General features: G+C 52.8%; 3 protein-coding genes across 27 annotated transcripts in view; 2 read left to right on the plus strand and 1 right to left on the minus strand.

Annotated features, from left to right (window-relative positions):
- The window catches only part of ZSWIM5 (zinc finger SWIM-type containing 5), a 193,239-nt gene extending 189,199 nt beyond the window's left edge, over positions 1 to 4,040 (plus strand). For 5 of the 6 annotated variants that reach the window (XM_045372158.2, XM_065523482.1, XM_065523483.1 and 2 more), the window contains 2 exons: positions 294 to 375; positions 1,108 to 4,040. In XM_045372158.2, the coding sequence (XP_045228093.1) occupies positions 294 to 375; positions 1,108 to 1,970 (945 nt within the window). In that variant the 3' untranslated portion in view covers positions 1,971 to 4,040. The remainder of the gene's footprint in view (positions 1 to 293; positions 376 to 1,107) is intronic. The other variant, XR_012420925.1, reaches the window with a different exon arrangement.
- An 805-nt stretch (positions 4,041 to 4,845) lies between these two features.
- On the minus strand, positions 4,846 to 9,998 carry UROD (uroporphyrinogen decarboxylase). 9 transcript variants are annotated; one of them, XM_065523485.1, is made up of 10 exons: positions 8,315 to 9,998; positions 7,383 to 7,495; positions 7,191 to 7,270; positions 7,052 to 7,114; positions 6,617 to 6,814; positions 6,333 to 6,494; positions 5,832 to 5,969; positions 5,580 to 5,680; positions 5,418 to 5,484; positions 4,846 to 5,082 (listed from the first exon to the last, which is right to left on the minus strand). In XM_065523485.1, exons 2-10 carry the CDS (start codon positions 7,408 to 7,410, stop codon positions 4,921 to 4,923), a joined length of 999 nt encoding a protein of 332 aa, XP_065379557.1. In that variant the 5' UTR covers positions 7,411 to 7,495; positions 8,315 to 9,998; the 3' UTR covers positions 4,846 to 4,920. The 9 variants fall into 9 exon arrangements, with proteins under 9 accessions (XP_065379557.1, XP_073864661.1, XP_065379559.1 ...); XM_074008560.1 differs by having other exon boundaries at positions 6,617 to 6,833; XM_065523487.1 differs by having other exon boundaries at positions 7,383 to 7,538.
- Positions 9,106 to 17,847, plus strand: HECTD3 (HECT domain E3 ubiquitin protein ligase 3). 12 transcript variants are annotated; one of them, XM_074008551.1, is made up of 21 exons: positions 9,106 to 9,561; positions 9,744 to 9,984; positions 10,166 to 10,258; positions 10,338 to 10,473; positions 10,776 to 10,891; positions 10,977 to 11,090; positions 11,233 to 11,315; positions 11,755 to 12,001; positions 12,141 to 12,222; positions 12,859 to 13,041; positions 13,183 to 13,235; positions 13,397 to 13,461; positions 13,617 to 13,720; positions 14,279 to 14,398; positions 14,512 to 14,601; positions 15,589 to 15,795; positions 16,017 to 16,146; positions 16,265 to 16,339; positions 16,463 to 16,544; positions 16,659 to 16,730; positions 16,824 to 17,847. In XM_074008551.1, exons 5-21 carry the CDS (start codon positions 10,869 to 10,871, stop codon positions 16,906 to 16,908), a joined length of 1,815 nt encoding a protein of 604 aa, XP_073864652.1. In that variant the 5' UTR covers positions 9,106 to 9,561; positions 9,744 to 9,984; positions 10,166 to 10,258; positions 10,338 to 10,473; positions 10,776 to 10,868; the 3' UTR covers positions 16,909 to 17,847. The 12 variants fall into 12 exon arrangements, with proteins under 12 accessions (XP_073864652.1, XP_073864653.1, XP_005543609.1 ...); XM_074008552.1 differs by having other exon boundaries at positions 11,755 to 11,920; XM_005543552.4 differs by having other exon boundaries at positions 9,744 to 9,904.
- Positions 17,848 to 20,832: the final 2,985 nt, after the last annotated feature.

The following is a 20,832-nucleotide window of genomic DNA, read 5'->3' on the forward strand; positions in this document are numbered from 1 at the left end:
AGAAGCAAGATACAGCTTTAGGCTCCATGGGGTCCCTGTCTTCTGTCTACCTCCCCATTTCTGCAAGTCAAGTAAGGTATGATAATAAGGACTTTGCTGCACATCATCAGAGAAGCCTCCTATCTGATTGGTGAGAGAGCTAGGAAAGAAATTAAACTGTATTTTATATTTATCAGGGGAAAGACCACTGTTTAAAGCACCAGAAAATATTTGTTGCATAAATGAATGGCAAGGGGAGGGAGAGGTCACAACAGTTAGGCATAGCCCACTGGAAAGGCCTCTTTTGTGCCCAGGTGATGCGGATGACCTTATCAACCCTTAACTGGAGACGCAGGGAGATGGTACGATGGTTGGTGACCTGTGCTACAGAAGTGGGTGAGTCTCCCACCTCCCTCTACTCCCAGCGGAAAGGGGTTTCTAGGCCCTACTCTTGGGACAGGACAGTGAATCCTTAGAGCTCTCATATTCCTATTCCTGATGGCCTAAGAAAGGATGGGGCTGCTGGTAGGAGAAGGTAGCCTCTGTTCAGCCAGCCCAAGCCCTGTCCTCATTGCTTGAACCATATCCTGATGTCAGCAGCACTTGATTCTCTCATCAGAGACATGTCTAAGAGAATGAATTTTCAGTTGTTACTCAAGTGCTCCCTTCGGAGGTAGTGGGCCCAGTGGTTTGGTCCCCATCCCTGTCCATGCTTGTGAAAAACCCCAGACAACTTGGAGGCTCAGGACCCTTTCTAAAGCCCAAAGCCCCAGCACAAGACTCTACCCTGAGAGGCCCCACTTCAGCTAGAACCCCTGGCAGATCTGCAACCCATGCCTCAGGGCAAGCAAACCCCAGGCTGTACTGTCCCATCCTTGTGAGGGGTCAAGAGCACCTGCAGAAACCTTCAACCCTCTAACCTGGGGAAAGAAGGGATAGAAAGAGACCCCAAACAGGGTCTGGCCATCTGGGATGCTCCCCTTGCCCTGGTTTGCCTCATATCATCTCAGGGTTGCTGAGGAGGGAGAACTCATCGCTGCAGGCCAAGTTCAAACCCCAAATGGTAATCTCGGTAGACCTGAATCAGGACCCAGATGGCCACGGCTGAGCTCAGGCTCTCCCTGACAGGTGTGCGGGCCCTGGTGAGCATCTTGCAGAGCTGGTACACACTCTTCACCCCTACTGAGGCTACTAGTATTGTAGCTGCCACAGCCGTATCCCACACCACTATCCTGCGCCTCAGTCTTGACTATCCACAGCGGGAGGAACTGGCTAGCTGTGCTCGCACGCTGGCCCTACAGTGTGCTATGAAGGATCCACAGAGCTGTGCCCTGTCAGCCCTTACCCTCTGTGAGAAAGACCACATCGCCTTTGAGGCAGCCTATCAGATTGCCATTGATGCTGCTGCTGGTGGCATGACCCATTCGCAGCTGTTCACCATCGCCCGCTACATGGAGCTCCGTGGCTACCCGCTCCGTGCCTTCAAGCTGGCCTCACTGGCCATGAGCCATCTTAACCTGGCCTACAACCAGGATACTCATCCCGCCATCAATGATGTGCTCTGGGCTTGTGCTCTCAGCCACTCTCTGGGCAAGAATGAGCTGGCAGCTCTCATCCCCCTGGTGGTGAAGAGTGTGCACTGTGCCACAGTGCTTTCAGACATCTTACGACGCTGCACAGTGACTGCACCTGGCCTGGCGGGCATCCCAGGCCGCCGCAGCTCTGGAAAGCTCATGTCCACTGACAAAGCTCCATTGCGCCAGTTGTTAGATGCCACCATCAATGCCTATATCAACACTACACACTCACGCCTAACACACATCAGCCCTCGCCACTATGGAGAGTTCATTGAGTTTCTAAGCAAGGCTCGGGAGACCTTCCTGCTGCCCCAGGATGGCCACCTGCAATTTGCCCAGTTCATCGACAACCTCAAACAGATCTACAAAGGCAAGAAAAAACTGATGCTGCTGGTGCGAGAGCGCTTTGGCTGAGAGAGCAGATAGCTCACCGCCAGGGCAGCCTGGGTTCCCAGGTAGTATCACGTCAGGCCAAGGACACTGAAACATTTGTCCACCCTGAGAGGACTCTGAGCACCTGTGGCTGAGGCCAAAGGACCACAGGGCTAAGGATGGGGAAAGTCTAACTCTAGTTGATATGCCTACCTTGGCAAGCTTCTCACTACAGCCTACTGTTCATGGAGGAGCTGGGCCCTGCAGATCGACCAGAAACCCCACAACATGCCACCTCATGTCCCTGTATCCAGCGTGTCCTGAGCATTGGCCCTGTCTCCCTTGGCAAACACAGAACACTGTTCCGTCTCAGGGATTGCTTAACCAGAGAAACAAACACATCTATGGGACTGTAAATACTATAGTATATGTGTTGCTAATTATTGTAAACTTACAACTATTTATCATTGTGGTTTTGATTTGATGGGCACTTGAAGTAGCTGTGGGTAGGAGGATATGCTTATTTTCTGAGGAGACTCACAACCATTTCTCAGGTTTCCCTTGCAGAGTGTATGCTGGTAGCAGTGGAAGAGTGGGGGTGCCAAGGAGAAAAATGGCCAGTTAGAATCAATCCCAAGTCTAGTCTATGCAGAATCCCCCACCTACAGACAGGGCATTTATAGCCCGGTGGTGAGTGAGGGACAGAGGCCAGGACTGGACTTAGACTTTTGCCTCACAAAACTATGAGGACATTGAAGCTCCTGCCTCACACAGCTTCTTCAGGAGCCTGCTGAACACCTGAGAAACAAGTGCAGGGAGAAGATGAAGGTCTGGGAAGCTGCTGAGTTCATAATATTCATCTACTCTGGTCACCTTTGTGTTAGAGAGTGTGTGGTTTCATCTATAATCGTGTGTGTGTATCTGTATGGCTAAGTACATGTGTCTATGTGCATAGATACATCTGTGCATGCCTGTCTGTATGTGCACATATATATTTATGTGTATGTGTCAGTTCTATGGCTGTGTACCTGTGTGAATATGTGCACACTGGACTGGGTTTCTACCTGAGGATATACACATTTTGCATACATGTGAGGATGCACATCTATGTGCAAATGCACTGTTTGTGCATATTTAGTGTGTATGTGTATCTGGGCACACATGAGTGCATGTGTATAAACATGTTTGTATCTGTGTGTATGCTTGTTATCCATGCGCCCGTGTCTTTATATGTGTAACTGAGCATATTTCTACATGTAGGGATGTCTGTGTATTCATGTTTGAGGATCTGCATGAATGTGTCCTTCCTTTTTGCCAAATTTCTCTTTGCTGTTCCTCTTAAATCTCTCTCACCAGCTAAACGTTTGTTCCCCATCTCTGTGCCGCCTCTATTCATTCTCTCACCAAACAAGCTTCTAAGCACCAATCTCCCTCTGCCATCAGATTGGCTGCTTTAGCTCCACAGTTCTCTTCTCACCCCATACTTGCTTTCTTCCCCTGCCTTTCTACCTCAAGCTTCCTCTGCCTGCTTTTGTCACAGTCTCATTGCTCGCTGACTTGGAGGCTAGGGCTGGTCTGCTCTTAGCCTCTCCCTTCCTAATTTCTAGCCCTAGTGGGCAGCCCTGTCTTAGCCCTGGCTGACCTCCACAGTGTATCATGTTCCTGCTACCTTCCTGACCTCTATGCTCGGCCTGGAATTGTTACAGGAGGTAGCAAAGGCATTCAGAAGAGTCAGTTGGATACCAGTGTCTTGGTGTTTACTGTTTCATATCTTAGTTCCTGAGTTAGGGGTGGGGTGTGATAGGGAAGGGGTGGTATAGCTAGAATGTGAACTAAGAACTTCTCCATCTGCTTTACTTTTTATTTGACAAACTATCACTTTTTTTACTCCAAACTGACGAAGAAGTTGTATTTGCCGTTTGTGGCTACTCAAGTCTTACTGTCCAGCCAAGGGCCCCTACGTCTCAGCCCAATGGGTTGGTTAAAAAAAAGAGAGAAGCCACTCTCATTCTGTATCACAGTTGCCCTTTTTTAGCAAGTGTGTGAACTCACAGTGCTTTTCTATGAATAAATCATGGATCACATAAACGATCATTTTTCTAAAAGCAGAAATTGTGTTCCTTCATTAAATGAAACCCATCTCTACCTTCTGCATTGCCCTGGCTGGGCCGGGGAGCTGGTTCAGCCTACAGCACAGTGGGCTCCTAGTGGTCCAAGGAGATGCAGAATGACAGATAAAGAATTTCTTGCCATACCAGACCCTTCTCCAGAGCTTACAGACACCTCAGAGCCTTGTCCTGGGAAGCAGGTACCACCAGGAAGGGTGGAAACACCAAGATCTTGAGAAAATTAAAGGGGATGCTCAGAAAATAATATAAAGCAACCTTGAGTGCCAGAGGGTCTTTTGGTTTCAGAGGACTTCTTGCCTTGATGATGGACTTGTCTAAAGCTCTAATCCTAAGCAACCTAGCTCTGAGCTTTGATGTCCTCCCTATATTTTGGTGTCAAAGCTGAGGGTCCCTCATGTTCTCCTTGCTCACCTAGACTCCATCTTCTTCCCCATGCCTCTCTGAAGTATTCTAACCCCTTCTGTGCCCCTTTTTGATGTATTATACTTCCCTTCCTCCCCAGACATAAAGCCCTATCAATTTAGCCTTTGTATACTGTGAGGACCCCACCCATTTTTCTGCAAATGTCACAACCTGAACTGCTACGAAAGCTCTACCCTACCCCATGTAGTTCTGGGACTTAGGTAAGATAGGAGTGAGAATCCTTCAGTGCTCTGGTACATATTCAGTGATACCTAACCCCTATGACTTGTGAAGAGGACATAGAGAGGGTTCCCAGGGAAGGAGCAGAAGCTAAGAAGAACTGAGGATATGGGCACACATCTTTCACAAACAAAACTACACAACAGTTCAACACTGAAACTTTTATTGTCCTGGAAATGATCAATCATCTGTTAGTGGTACTTGAGGGTAAACGTGTACACTCAGTTCTGTCGAAGCAGACGTGAGTGTTTATGCACAGCATCCACAAAGGCACCCACATGTTCTGGGTCCATGTCAGGATAAAGCCCATGGCCCAGGTTGGCAATGTAGCGCTGTGGCCCAAAGTCATCCAGCATCTGCTTCACCAGCTGCCCAATCTCCTCCTAGGGGACCAACAGGGCACTGGCTACAGGAGGACCAGCAAGCTTCTGTCCTCCCTACATATACTAGTGACAAACACATATGTAGGTATGCTTCTACTCAGTGTTAACTCATTCAGTCATTCAATAAAATTTATCAGATCCCTAGTCTGGACATGAAGCATAAATACAAATGAACAACAGCAACAAAAAGTCCGGTCTTCCTAGGGCTTATGTTGTACATACAGAGTAGAAGAGAAGGACAGACAGACATTTAAAAAAGAAAAGCACACAGAATAATACAACCACAGCCACAGGAGTGCACCGTAACAGATACACAGAGGGGCCCTGTCTGTTACCTCTGATGCATACAGGGCACAGGGGTCCAGGTTGCCCTGCAATGTCACCGTCTTCCCCACACACTCCCTGGAAGCAAAGCCAGCGCCACGTTCTGGTAACCGCATACGTGGCAGCTCCACACCCCCACCTCAACCTCAAGGCCTCACCCTTCCATAGCTTACCGGGCTTTCTTTGGGGCCACTGTCCAGTCAAGCCCAACCACCTCATAGCCAGCCTGGGACAGCTCCTCCAGGGCAAAATGCCCATCCTTAGCAAAGATGATCTGGAAAAAAAGCAGATCTTAGGCTACAGAGGGCCTTGCTAATCTTTCTTGACTGTACTTCTGCTGCCCTCCAGTGGTCACTCCAGTCCATGCAGGACTTAGCCTGAAAGCTCCACAGGCCCACCTTCACTCAACCCATCCCAATCCTCACCATGGGCACTGGTGCCAGGCCTGCCTCCCGCAACCTGGCCTTCACTCGCTTGGCCACATCACGGATGTAGGGCAGTGCAAACTTGTTGAAGAGCTGTGGGCCAAGATGCCCTGCATGGGACTCAAACAGCTGCAATGCCTAGTTAGGGTATGGTGAAGACAAATATGTAACAAAGAGGAAGCTCCCCCCACATACAAAATCCACCTCAATTTTCCCCAAATGACTTCAATCCCTGATACTGCCTGACCCTATAAATCCAGTAATTAAAAAAAAAAAAGTTTTACTTTCTCCAGATCCCAGCACTAGCTTTGGTCTCTGAATACTCAGAGCATTAAGCCCCACTGCCAGTGTCAGGATGGGCTTGGCTGCTCAGCTAGATCACTGGAGGCCAAGGTTCTTTCATCCCTGGCATTAAGACCCCTGCCCTCTCAGGTTTAGGACACTTGCTTCTCGTCCTTACAGACCAAATCTCAGCCTATTTCTCTCTCTCTCAGGACTCACCTGGGCACCAGCCGCCACTTGTCCTACCAGATATGGGACCAGAGCATCAGTGAGGATGCGAAGCAGCTGGTGACTAGCCTGAGGTCTCTGATAGAGCCAGCGCTTGGCCTGAGCCATGGTGCTTGAGCCACCACCCTCAACCATGTATGTCATCAGGGTCCACTACAGAAGGATAGAAAGATGGTGTCACATGTACAGAAGCCAGACTGACCCTTCCTTTGTCTACCCCAGACCTGCCAGAGTGATTTTCCCACGCCGCCAGTCCCTGCCCTGTCCCACATTACTGGGGCACCAGCAAAGCCAATCAGCGGCACACGTCCAGCCAGTCGTTGTCGGGTAAGGGTGATGGCTTGGAACACATAGCCTAGCTCAGAGGCTACCACTGCTGGATCCCGTAGGCGTTCTAGGTCCTGCTCTTCTCTTAGTGGCTCTGGGAAGCTGGGTCCTTTGCCAGGTACCATGGTCACCTCCATGCCCAGTGCCTGGAGGGGGAGAAAACATCTGGGTTCCCAAAATGGAATCCAGGAGGAAAGGTTCTGTTCAGCTCATTCCAGAAGGAAGGAAAAGGAGAATAAAACTGCCAAACTCCATCTCTTTCAACCTTAGTTTTTCCCTCGATCCAGTTAGGATAAGTGCTTATTGTAAACCTTGACTGGACTGATAGAAGGATTTTCAAGGGGTCCTTGGATTATATTCCAGGATCAGATTTGAGTAGGTACCTGGGGTACAACAAGGATGTCGGAGAAAATGATGGCAGCATCCAGAGGGAAGCGACGCAGTGGCTGTAGGAAACAGGAGACGGGTTGCTAGGTGGCAGACTGAAGGCATAAATCTTTCCCTCTTTTGTGCACCCCTCACCTGCAGAGTCAGTTCACAGCAGGCCTCAGGAGAGCGACAAGTGCTGAAAAAGTCCTGGGCAGCCCGGGTTTCCCTAAACTCTGCATACAGAGGGAAGACGGGGCTCAGCCTTGAGGCCCTCCAGAGCCCTCCCCTGCCCCTTGAAAACTTTTCGCCTTCCGGAGTTTTATCTAGATTTCCAGGGCCTCTTACCTGGTAAGTAACGGCCTGCCTGGCGCATGCACCAAACGGGAGTGTAGTCTGTTTCCTCTCCCCAGGCTGCTCGCAGGAATGTGTCATTCTTCAGCTCCGGAAAACCCTGAGGTCTGGCAATCAGGTGGGGGTAGGGGTAGGTGTCAGTATGCTAGGCTGGAGGTTGGGTAAAGTGCGGATTCATAAGGCTGATTTAGTCGAGGACCGCTATCTACCTCCTCCAGGCCAGCTCCCAAACCCTGGCTTTCCGCCCGTTCCGCCGCCTCTCTGCCTATCAGGTGGTGCACAAACTCTAGAAGGGCCCGCCCTGGGGCCTCTTCCCTCCACTTAGTCCCTACTCTCCCAAGCTCGAAGCAACTAGAGGGACTAGGGGGAGGAAATAAGGCCCAGGAAGGATAGTTTGGGGGTCTTCGGACTACGGAGTCTCAGAAACGGGAATGTCACTGGGCTGGTTCAGAGGCTGAGAGATCCCCAGGCTGGGGGATAAAGAGGGATGAGAGTTGATGGTCCCAGAATAGAGATCCTGGTTGGAAATCCTGAGGCATCCCTTGAATTAAGGCCCCTGGGATGAACGTCTCAAAAATCCATGGTTTTAGGATTCAGGATCCCAGCTAACAGAGTCCAGGTTGAGAGATCTCCAAGGTGGGGAAAGGGGAGTACAGGGATAGAGTCCTGAGTTGGAAGACTCAGAAGCTCAACTAGCCACACCGCGTGCTCTGGAGAACTCACCCCAACCCGTTCGCTTCCATGGTCAGCTGTCTGTAACTGCGAGCTCAATTCGCAACTTAACCTGAATGTGAGCCTGCCCCCACCCCGTCCAGGCTCCGCCCCTTTCTGTAGGGAATCAAGGGCGTCGCCATGTTGAAGATCACATGATCAGACTCCCGCGACAGCTCCAGGGCTGCCCTGGCTGCTGCCCGTAGGACCCCTACCTTTTTTCACCGTAAAGTCCGCTGTAGCGACGCAACAACAAACGCTGAAAAGAGAACTCCGCTGTAACTGTATGTTACGGTGACATGAGGAATTTGTTCTCATCTGACGGTCTGGGTATCCGGAGGCTTGGCTCAAGTCCCACTCATGATTCTAATAGTCTTATTCAGCCAGGCATACTGAGGATGATGGAACCAGGCTGCTCAGGAAACTGAAATCGTCATATACTTACATTACCTACTAAGAGCCTGGACCTACAGTAGGTGTAGAGGTTAGCTCTGCTCAAGACAGCCCCGGTCTTTAAGAAGCTATAAGACTGGGAAAACAGAAATCAGTAATCACATTAAAATGAATAACGATTACCAGTGTCCTTGGGATTAGGAGTGACAAACAGAACCCGAATGACTCAAGACTCCTGTCAGTGGCAGGGGAAGGAGCCATTGTCTCAAACATTTTAGTCACACCACCTATAGGATAGGGAGTCCAGCAAATTCGTTGGGAGTGGGAGGAAAAAGAGCAGGCCGAAGAACCAGAAAAATGTTGGCAATGATCCAGGCCAGATAGAACGGTTATTGAATGAGGGTAGTAGCAGTAGAGATAAAATGGTAGTAGCAAGGAAATGGAGAGAAGGAGATTGATCAGGTAGAAATCACCAATCTTGGGTTTGGTCGGCTGGGTTAGGGTGGCACAGAGGTAGGTAATATGATTGAGTGTAGGAGTACACAGTGCAATACGGTGAGCGCTGGGTGCGCTTAGTCCAGAACATACGGCGAAGGCTGGCCAAAGGCGGGGCAGGGCGTGGTGGGAAGCTCCGTCCGCGGTCGCGCCAGCTGTTCACCGGGTAGGATCGCCCTTAGGCGCTCACCTCCGCCACTTAGCCATGGCGGGTCCTGGCCCGGGCGCGGTGCTGGAGTCCCCGCGGCAGCTGCTGGGCCGCGTGCGCTTCTTGGCGGAGGCAGCGCGGAGCCTCCGCGCTGGGCGGCCGCTGCCGGCAGCGCTGGCTTTCGTGCCGCAAGAGGTGCTCTACAAGCTTTACAAGGACCCGGCAGGACCGTCGCGCGTGCTCCTGCCCGTGTGGGAGGCAGAGGGCCTGGGGTTGCGTGTGGGCGCCGCAGGCCCAGCCCCCGGAACCGGCTCCGGGCCCCTCCGCGCCGCCCGCGACAGCATCGAGCTCCGGCGCGGCGCCTGCGTGCGCACCACGGGCGAGGAGCTGTGCAACGGCCACGGGCTCTGGGTGAAGCTGACAAAGGTGAGCTCTTCCCCACCCAGGACCAGGTAAAAGACCCCCGGGGCCAGAGAAACCTCTGGCTGTTTCCCTTTCCTCCCCTGTATTGAGTTGGCATTGCGTTCGGTGCCCTTTGCCCTGGGCTGGGTAGGACAGGCGGCTGGGCAGTTCCCTGACGGCTGTCCCCATCCGGCGCGTCCCGGCAGGAGCAGCTGGCAGAGCACCTGGGCGACTGCGGGCTGCAGGAAGGCTGGCTGCTGGTGTGCCGCCCGGCGGAGGGCGGAGCCCGCCTGGTACCCATCGACACTCCCAACCACCTCCAGCGGCAGCAGCAGCTCTTTGGCGTGGATTATCGGCCGGTGCTCAGGTCCTGCACTTGAAGGAGCGGGGCTTGCTGTCCGAAGGCCAGGCCAGGACGGCTTGGGAACACTTCAGCCGCACCCTGGGGTGGGTGGGATACTGGAGTGGAGGCAGGGTTAAGAACAGGAAGGGGCGGGACATGAAGGGGGCTCGGGTGGGGCGTCTGGAGACCGGGAGATAGAGCCCAGGAGAAGGCTACACGGCATGGAGGTAGTGTCCTGCTGCCCGCTGATGTCTCCCTTTCCCACTCCCTACTCTGTGCCCACAGGTGGGAACAGGTGGTGGACCTGACATACTCACATCGCCTGGGATCGAGACCTCAGCCAGCAGAGGCATACGCAGAAGCTGTACAAAGGCTACTGTGAGTGAGCTGGAATGGGGTGGGGAGGAAGGAGCTCTGCGTCTGGGCCCAGTCTAATTAGGGGCTTGGGGTTGCTTAGCTATGTACCCCCGACATGGACCTACGAGTGCGACGAGGACCTGATCCACTTCTTGTATGACCACCTGGGCAAGGAGGATGAGAACCTGGGTAGCGTGAAGCAGTATGTGGAGAGCATAGACGTTTCCTCCTACACGGTGGGTGCTGGGGCTCCTCCCACCCCAGGCAAGATATAGTCACACCCCTCAAGGCTAGATCCAGAAAGAACCCCCACCTCCAGGCCAGGACCAAAACAGGGTCCCCACGGGCCACACTCACTTCAGCTCCCTATCTTGGAAGTCTGTAGGAACCCCTACATACCCAGCGGCCCCCTATCCCATACCAGTTGCCTGTTAGCCCAGCTTCACTCTGCTTTCTCTCTGGTCCTCCTGGTCCAGAGCACAAGCCCAGCTCAGCGAGGGAGGGTAACTACTGACTCCACCTCTCTGCCCCTCCCCAGGAGGAGTTCAATGTATCCTGCCTGACAGACAGCAATGCCGATACCTACTGGGAGAGCGATGGGTCCCAGTGCCAGCACTGGGTACGGCTTACCATGAAGAAGGGCACCATTGTCAAGTAAGTAGGCTCTGGGCAGGACAGGATGGGTGAGCCACATTCCTGTGGGTTCACAAAGACTCATGTTCACACTCTGACCTTTCAGGAAGCTGCTACTTACAGTAGATACCACAGATGACAACTTTATGCCAAAGCGGGTGGTGGTCTATGGGGGCGAAGGGGACAACCTGAAGAAGCTGAGTGACGTGAGCATTGACGAGTGAGCACACTGGCCTGGGGAGGGAAGTAGGGTGTGTTCCAAGCCTAGCCCAGCTTGGAAGCCTAAGTTTGAGTGAGACTCCAGCAGTCTCTGAAGGCCTGAGGCAGGAGGTATCCGAAGTGCCTCACACTCGTCTCCTCAGGACCCTGATTGGTGATGTCTGTGTCCTGGAGGACATGACTGTCCACCTCCCGATCATCGAGATCCGCATCGTGGAGTGCCGAGGTGAGGCTTAAGGCTCTAAGGAGGGAAAGAGAGCCCGATGTGGAGATGGGGCAGACAGACAGTGAGTGTGGAGAGAAGAGGATAGGCTTGGAGTTGGGGTGAAGGTGATGCTGAACTAACTCCGAGATTTGGAGCTTTGGGGCCTGAGCAGCTGGGATGTGCCAGGTATAGGCCTGCCTTAAAGCCATACAGGTGGTTGGGCTCACCTGGAAAAGGAACTGAGTTGGGACCCTCAGGCATGCCAGCATTATAGTGGAAGACGGAGGAATCAGCAGGAATAGATAAATCAGAGTCAGGTGATAGAAGGTGATCCCGAAGGTCCCAAGTTTCTAGGGTTAAGGGTGACAAAAGGCTGAGCGTTCAAGGAGCCATTCCTAGGTGTGAGGGCCGAGGAGCCAGCAGGTGCCGTAAATGACCTCACTCTGACCCCTTTCCCCAGATGATGGGATTGATGTTCGTCTCCGAGGGGTCAAGATCAAGTCCTCTAGACAGCGGGAGCTAGGGTTGAATGCAGACCTGTTCCAGCCGACTAGTCTGGTGCGATACCCACGCCTGGAAGGCACCGACCCTGAAGTACTGTACCGCAGAGCTGTCCTCCTGCAGAGGTGGCTGTGGCCCTGGACCTGTGGGCCCTTCCCTTCCCCCAGCATTGAGCCTTGTGTGTCTGCATGGAGGAGGTTCCCAAGGTCTCATAGTATAAGCTGTTCAAGGGTCAGAGAAGCCCCCAGGTCCTGCCTTCTCCTGTCCCTGTATGTTGGGGAGTTGGGGGTCTTAAATGTATGCCAAACTCTTTAGCTGCAGTCAGTCTTTACCCACCCATGCCAGATTCATCAAGATCCTCGATAGTGTCTTGCACCACCTGGTACCTGCCTGGGACCACACACTGGGCACCTTCAGTGAGATTAAGGTGAGCCATCCCACCCAGTGCTGGTCTCGGCAGTGCGTTCCCCCTTCCTGCTCATGTAGTTGTTCATGCCTTAGCAGAGTTCCTGAAACCTGCTCTAGGGCAAGACCTTTGCTGGGTCTGGGAACACAGGAAGAAAGCCAGAACAGATGGTCCAAATTTAGTGTTTGGGAGGCCGCTGCCCAGATGAGTGTGTGGAATACCCAAGAGCTATTGACAGCACAGGCAGGGCAGGTTGCGTGAAAGGTACATACCGGGAGTTAACAGCAGCTCAAGATGACTTGAGAAAAGTGTACAGGTAGGTGTGAGTATGACAGAGGGATGAGGGTGGGAGGATGTGGGCAGGAGGCAGGCCCTGGTTGCAGAGGGCCCTGTGGGCCAGGCTGTGAAGCAAGGACTTTGTCCCAGGATAGTGGAGCTATTGGAAAAGTAAGTAAGGTAATGACAGTATTAGAATTTTTTTGTTTTAGAAAGCTCTCCCTGGTGGCTGAACTAAGGAAGGGACTGGAGACAAGGACAGGAATGGACTAGACTTGGACTAAAATGGTGGAATTGGATACAGGCAGAGAGGAAAGTTCCAGAGCCTGGACAGAGGCTGACTGCCCACTCATTCCTGCTCTGGCCACTTCTCCTCACTAGCAAGTGAAGCAGTTCCTACTGCTGTCCCGCCAGCGGCCTGGCCTGGTGGCTCAGTGCCTGCGTGACTCAGAGAGCAGCAAGCCCAGCTTCATGCCACGCCTATACATCAACCGCCGCCTTGCCATGGAACACCGTGCCTGCCCCTCTCGAGACCCTGCCTGCAAGAATGCAGTCTTCACACAGGTCTGCACCACCTAGGGTCAGGCTGAGATAGGATCAGTGAAGGGCCAAGGGGACTAGGCCAAGAGGAACCTGAACAAGTTCTTGGGGCGAGTATGGGGCCAGGTCTTGCTTTCCTGTGACTCCTTTCCTCCTTGCCCCCAGGTATATGAAGGCCTCAAGCCCTCTGACAAATATGAAAAGCCCCTGGACTACAGGTATGGCATGAGAGTGAGGGACTTACTCGGGACACCTGTGTGTACACACAACTCCTCGAGGCACCCCTCGCCATGACTGCTTTTCCTAGGTGCTCTCTGGGCTGATGAATTGTGCTGCACCTGGCCCCGCACGATGACAAATTTGCCCACGTTTTTTGCAGGTGGCCCATGCGCTATGACCAGTGGTGGGAGTGTAAATTCATTGCAGAAGGCATCATTGACCAAGGTGAGGCCCTGAGGGAGGATCCCAAGGATCCTTCTTGCTGTCCTATTAAAGTGGTAGAGGCTTTTCACAAGCTAATGATGATGGGGGACCTATTCATTACCCCATTATGGGAGCTGGGCTCTTGAGTGCCCAGTTGAGGACATCTGTCATTTCAGGCGGTGGTTTCCGGGACAGCCTGGCAGATATGTCAGAAGAGCTGTGCCCTAGCTCAGCGGATACCCCCGTGCCTCTGCCCTTCTTTGTACGCACGGCCAACCAGGTAATCTCCGTTTCCATCTCTGCAGACTTCCCAGGTGCCAGCTTGAGCTAGAAAGGGGGCAGAGGAGGGGGCCGGGCGTGGTGGCTCACACCTGTAATCCTAGCACTTTGGGAGGCCAAGGCGGGCAGATCACGAGGTCAGGAGTTCAAGATCAGCCTGGCCGATGTAGTGAAACCCCATCTCTACTAAAAATACAAAAAAAATTAGCCGGGTGTGGTGGTACGTGCCTGTAGTTCCAGCTACTTGGGAGGCTAAGGCAGGCGACTCGCTTGAACCTGGGAGGTGGAGGTTACAGTGAGCCGAGATCGTACCACTGCACTCCAGCCTGGGTGACACAGTGAGACTCTGTCTCAAAAAAAAAAAAAATAGAAATGGGGCAGAGGAGGGACTGAGTTGCTCAGGGCAACATCTGGGCAGACAGGGAGAGGAGGAGCCACTGTACATTTGAAGGGATCATTTAGTGGAAAATGTTCCCAGTGGAAAATGTTCAGGGAAGTCTTCGGGCCAGGAAAGTAGGGTATGTCTCATGCTACACTGACAGCTCTGTCTCTGGGGCAGGGCAATGGCACTGGTGAGGCCCGGGACATGTATGTGCCCAACCCCTCCTGCCGAGACTTTGCCAAGTATGAATGGATTGGACAGCTGATGGGGGCTGCCCTTCGGGGCAAGGAGTTCCTGGTGAGTAGCCTTATCCACACCCCCATCTGATCAGCCCTGGCCCCTGCGAGGAAAGGCCAGCCAAATCTGGGCAGCTCAGGGTGAGAAGACAGTAGGGAGTATTTGTCACATAGGTCCTGGCCCTGCCTGGTTTTGTGTGGAAGCAGCTTTCTGGCGAAGAGGTGAGCTGGAGCAAGGACTTCCCAGCTGTGGACTCTGTGCTGGTGAGTAGGGCCTGGAACCAATGGTTCCTCTGCCTAGCCCCTAAAGGTTGGTCCTCCCTAAGGCTGTTCTGTACCGTGTTCTTTCACCACACACAAGATCCCTCTCCAATCCATCCACTCCCATGGCTTCAACTACTGTCTGTAGACTTGTGACCCCTAAAATCCTGACCTCTAGCCCCAGCCTCTCCTAAGCCTGGGGCCATATATGTATCTGCATCCTCAACGTTTGCCCCAAGGTCACATCTCAGGCTCAATGTATTCTTTATCTTCTCCCAAGACTGCTCCCCTCTAGGGCTCCTGCCTCAAAAGGACACCATGTCCCACTCCTCCCCATCCCAAAGCCCACAGGGCCATCCTTCACCCCTTCTTCTCCCTCACCCCCACACTCTTAAGTCTGTCTCTGTAATCTGTCTGCTTTTCCTATCTCACTACTATCTCCCTGCCTGGTTGAGGACACCTTTCCTCCTGAGCTAATCACTTACTGAAAAGCTGGTGTCCCTGTCTCCGTTCTTACCCATTTGGTCTCCATGCAGCCAGAATAATTCATTTCACTTTCCTTATTTAAACTCATTGGTGGCTTGGCCCTGGGCTTAGGATAGAATGCAGAAGCTGTAAAGGCCTTACATGAACTCTATATCTCCAGGCACTTGGTTCACATTCAGGCTCCAGCCAAATAGTTTCCTTAGGCCTTTTGGTCTTTCCAGCTTTCTCCAAGATGTTCTCTCCCCTAACTTCCCTTATAGCCCAGCCATTATTTGGGTCTCAGCTGAGACGCCATTTCCCACAGGATGCCTCCTCTGGCCTCCAAGGCTGGTTAGGTGTTGTCTTGATGCTTTTACAGCTCTTGTACTGACACCCTCATTCCCTGCTGCCTGCATGGTGACTGCCTTGCCTGGCTGTCTCTGCTTCCCTGTGAGCATCTTGTGGAAAGACAGGGACTGTCTCCACAGTGAAAAGGTTACTTCCCTGCCTCTCTTCAACCCCTAGGTGAAGCTCCTGGAAGTGATGGAAGGAATGGACAAGGAGACATTTGAGTTCAAGTTTGGGAAGGAACTAACATTCACCACTGTACTGAGTGACCAGCAGGTGGTGGAGCTGATCCCTGGGGGCGCAGGCATCATCGTGGGATATGGAGACCGTTCTCGTTTCATCCAGCTGGTCCAGAAGGCACGGCTAGAGGAGAGCAAGGAGCAGGTAGTACCCAGAGGCCAGTAGAACAGAGAGCTTTGGCCCCTTCTGAGCCCCAGCTCCTGGGACCCAGAGTGCAGCCTGTAGGCCACCAATACTCCAAGAACTCTGGCCCCCAGCATTCCTCGGTGCCACCTTTGTGCTGCTCAGAGGCTACAGTGATGCCCCCCAGTGTAAGGCAGGAGGTGTGACCTCTTCCCCAGCCAAGCCTTTTACCCACTCTCCAGGTGGCAGCTATGCAGGCAGGTCTGCTGAAGGTGGTGCCACAGGCTGTGCTGGACTTGCTGACCTGGCAAGAGTTGGAGAAGAAAGTGTGTGGGGATCCAGAGGTCACTGTGGATGCTCTGCGCAAGCTCAGTGAGTTCCCCAAGGCAAGGCAGGGCAGGGCAGCACAGCACAGCACAGCACAGGGGTTGGGGCTCAAGGACTGGGCAAGATGAGACCCAAGAATGAGTGCTGGCCTTGTCTCCACTAGCCCGGTTTGAGGACTTCGAGCCATCTGACTCGCGGGTGCAGTATTTCTGGGAGGCACTGAACAACTTCACCAACGGTCAGTGGAGGAGGGCAGGGTGACGCCTGGGTTTGGACTCTGTTGCTGGGATGCAGAGGCAGGGTAGAAGTTGTAGACCCTCCCTCACCATCCACGCGGGCACTGATTTCCTTCTCCCTCCAGAGGACCGGAGCCGCTTCCTGCGCTTTGTCACAGGCCGCAGCCGCCTGCCAGCACGAATCTACATCTATCCAGACAAGCTGGGGTGAGTGCTGGAGGGAGGCCCGAAGGTGCCACGGCCACTTGCTGTCCTCCCTCCCCACACACATACATGTGCCCCAACACATCTTCCTGACCTATGGTCCCTCAATGCCCCTAGCTACGAGACCACAGACGCGCTGCCCGAGTCTTCCACCTGCTCCAGCACCCTCTTCCTGCCACACTATGCCAGGTGGGTTTTTTCCTAGGCTCAAGTTGGGGCCCAGGGGAGCCCCATCACCCCTGGTAGTGATGGATGGATCTGACCAAGTCCCCATTCCCACAGCGCTAAGGTATGTGAGGAGAAGCTCCGCTATGCGGCCTACAACTGCGTGGCCATCGACACCGACATGAGCCCTTGGGAGGAGTGAGGTGTGCGCAGGCTGCAGGACCGTCAGGACAGCACGTGTCCCTCTTGGCCTTGCCCAGGGCGAAGACACCGTCCCCGCCCTGGTTTGGCTGACGTGCTCAGCAAAACCCCGTGTGGCCCGCTCCTGTGGGCAGCTGGCGTGCGGGCAGCTGGCGTGGTCAGGTGAACACCAGTGGCCCAGCCCCGCAGACCCACAAGCCCTCCCCGTGCTGGGGCTTGCTTCCTGAGGTATTTCACCTCTTAAGAGGGAATCTTCCACAAGCCCAGCACAAGCTGCCAGGCCTGAGCTACTTGAAGGGGGCCATGTAGGTCCCCAACTCATGGACTTTGCCTCCATGTTCAGCTCCACCTTTTTTCTTCTATTTTCTCTCTGGCTTCCTTCAGCCATGACTCAAAACATAAAACACTGGAGGTTGGTGGAGGCCCCTCCCCAAGCAAGAAGCCTGGGATGGGCAGGGAGTGATAGCCAAACTCCTTGGTCACCTGCTCCAAGAAGGAAGCAGTAGCTGAGCCACCTGCCCTCGCATACTGCTCTTTTCCTCCTCTCCCTCCATACCAGAGATGTGGTGAGCTCTGTTCTTCTTCCAACCCAGTCTCAACACACAAAGTGCCACCAGCTTCCCTAACTCAGAACCCACATCCACTCAATGTGAACTCTTCACTACCAAGACCTCCCCATGTTCCTCACTTCTGCATCGCCTCCGGCCTGACTCCCTGTCTGCCCTTTCACCCCCGAGATTTTGCACAGGTTAAGGCCAGTTATGACCTTTTTGAAATCTGTAATAGCTCCCCTTTCCCCAACTCTAAAGCCTAGACCTTAAACCTGTTCCTAGAGCTATGCACACCCCTACCCGTTTACCATTCCTCCCTCAGGGCCTCCGTGACACTCCATGAAAAGAAGTTCTTGCATACCGGAAAGTTGAATAAATGGATGAGTTCATTCCTTCAGAATGTGTTTATTGGGCCCTGGGCTTAGGCACAGGGATCACAAAGAGAAATCGACTTTAGTGCCCTGCTTGGAGCCAAGAAGATGAATGTGAAGTGCAAGTAGAGGCTTCTCAGTGACAAACGTTGCACAGTTACATATCTGGGGCTGAGCAGGGACCTGGGACGTAAGGGCCCCACTGCCCAGAAAAGAGAAAACAAGCAAACAGGCTGGCCTGGCATTTTCTGGCACGGATATGGTGATTTGGAGGAAGGGAGTCCACTTCTGGAACCAAGCAAGCAAAAGAATTTGACATCATAGAAGACAGAGACCCGGGAGGGCTGACAGACCAGCCAGGTCAGGGTTGTTGACAGAAGTGGAGGCAGTAGCGTCTTTATTACCCTGCCCCCAACCCCGTGCAGTCTTTTTGTTTTTTGTTTGTTTGTTTGTTTGTTTGGGTCTCTGTTGCCTAGGCTCGTGTGCAGTGGTGGAATCACGGCTCACTCCAGCCTGGGCCTCCTGGGCTCCAGTGATCCTCCCACCTCAGCCTCCTGAGTAGCCGGGACCACAGGTATGCCACCGCTTCCAGGTAATTTTTTGCAGAGATGGGGGGTCTCCCTATGTTGAGCAGATGGTTCTTGAACTCCTGGCCTCAGGCATTCCTCCCACCTCAGCCTCCCAGAGTGCTAGGATTATAGGCCTGAGTAGTCTTCAAGAACAAGTACCTGGGGCCAGACACAGTGACTCACACCTGGAATTCCAGCACTTTGGGAGGCTGAGGTGGGCAGATCACTTGAGCCCAGGAGTTGGAGACCAGCCTGGCCAACATGGTGAAACCCTGTCTCTATTAAAAATACAAAAATGAGCAGGGCTTGGTGCGTGTCTGTGGTGCCAGTTACTTGGGAGACTGAGGTGGGAGGATCGCTTGAGCCCGGGAGGTGGAGGTTGCAGTGAGCCAATCATGCCACTGCACTCCAGCCTGGGCAACAGAGTGAGACCCTGTATCAAAAAAACAAAAAAAAGGTCAGGCGCTGTGGCTCATGCCTGTAATCCCAGCACTTTGGGAGGCCGAGATGGGCGGATCACAAGGTCAGGAGATCGAGACCATCCTGGCTAACATGGTGAAACCCCGTCTCTACTAAAAATACAAAAAAAATCAGCCAGGCATGGTGGCAGGCGCCTGTAGTCCCAGCTACTCGGGAGGCTGAGGCAGGAGAATGGCGTAAACCCGGGATGCAGAGCTTGCAGTGAGCCAAGATTGTGCCACCGCACTCCAGCCTGAGCGACACAGTGAGACTCCATCTCAAAAAAAAAAGAAAAGGAATATCTGGGAGAACCCTGTGTATGAACAGCCCCCCTACACCCCCACAGTGGCCAGTCACACCCTCAAGCACAGCCCCAGGGTCCCAGTCGTATCAGAGTCCAGGTACAATGTGAGACCTTGTGGTGGCTGATTGCCCAGAGAAGTGGCTTGTGCGGAGTCTCGCCCTGGCAACTCTTCCCCTTCCTGTCCTCTAGGGCGCGCCCTGACGCTGCCCTAGTTGGGAAACTTACTGTGCAAGAGGTTGATCTCTGCCTGCACCGGGTACACCCTGAGGCCTGTCCCAAAACACAGAACTTAATAGCTCAGTCTCTCGGCTGCCACCGCCTTCCCTGGCCCCCTGCACCTTGGGTGGTGAACCCCCTTCCCTCCCAGGGAGCAGAAGGCATGGGAACCCCCAAGGCTGTGCTTTTCCCAGGTAAGAGGTGCACCTCTTCCTTCTCTCCCTTCAGGAAAGGGCCCAGGCCACATGCACCTACAGGAAGTAGCCAGTTTCTGTGCCTGGTATGGTCACATGAAGTCTTTAGTCCCTCTTTTACTCACACTGTATATTTCGTAGCCTGCATTTCATTTAACCATTCATCCATTCAATAAACTAATATGCATCAAGCACCTAGGTCAGGCACTACACTAGGTGAATGGATAAAATAGTGGCTAAAGCAGTGATAATTGTTACTCTCATGGGATTTAAACTCTAATGGGAGAGACATATATAAACAAAGAGTTCCATAAACAACACAACATTTTTGTAAAAACTACAAAGAAGTGAAAATTGTTAGGGGACAAAACAGGATCGTTCTAACCAATGCAGCTCAATGAAATGTGAAACTCCCAAGGCATGTAAATGAACACAAAGGTCAACTGAGAAGCCTGTTGAGTACTGTGTTGCTGGAGTGTAAAGGGAGGAGAGAAATGAGACTCCAGCCTTATAAGGCCAGTTTTAGGATTTTATAGTGAGCAGCCCTGAGGGCGTTAAGCAAGAAAGTGACATAACTATATTTGCCTTGGTGGCTGTGTAGAGAATGGGTTGAGAAGGAGACAGGTGGCAGGGATTAATCAAAGCAGGAAATGATGACGACTGGGACAAGGGGGCACTCATTTTAACCATTATTATTATTATTATTATTAATACCGAGTCTCACCATCACCCAGGTTGGAGTGCAGTGGTGCGATCTCGGCTCACTGCAACCTCCGCCTCCCGGGTTCAAATTATTCTCCTGCCCCAGCCTCCCGAGTAGCTGGGATTACAGGCGCCCGCCACCATGCCCAGCTAAATTTTGTATTTTTAGTAGAGATGGGGTTTTACCATGTTGGCCAGGCTGGTCTCGAACTCCTGACCTCATGTGATGTGCCTGCCTCAGCCTCCCAAAGTGCTGGGATTACAGGCGTGAGCCAGTGTGCCTGGCTGACCATTATTTTTATAGGTGGCAATTGTATTACATTGTAAGGAACTTTCATAATTTGTATTTATTTTAAAACCTCTACAGATGGACATTAAGATTGTTCACAAATTTTCAACACCAGAAACTACAGATGTTGCAATAAACATCCTCGTGCATATACTGTTGCAATATCTATTTATTTCCTTAGAATAACTTCTTTTTTTTTGAGACAGAGTCTCCCTCCGTCTCCCAGGCTGGAGTGCAGTGGCATGATCTTGGCTCACTGCAAGCTCTGCC

This window comes from Macaca fascicularis, chromosome 1 (genome assembly GCF_037993035.2).
Source record: "Macaca fascicularis isolate 582-1 chromosome 1, T2T-MFA8v1.1".
NCBI classification, from domain to species: Eukaryota; Metazoa; Chordata; class Mammalia; order Primates; family Cercopithecidae; genus Macaca; species Macaca fascicularis.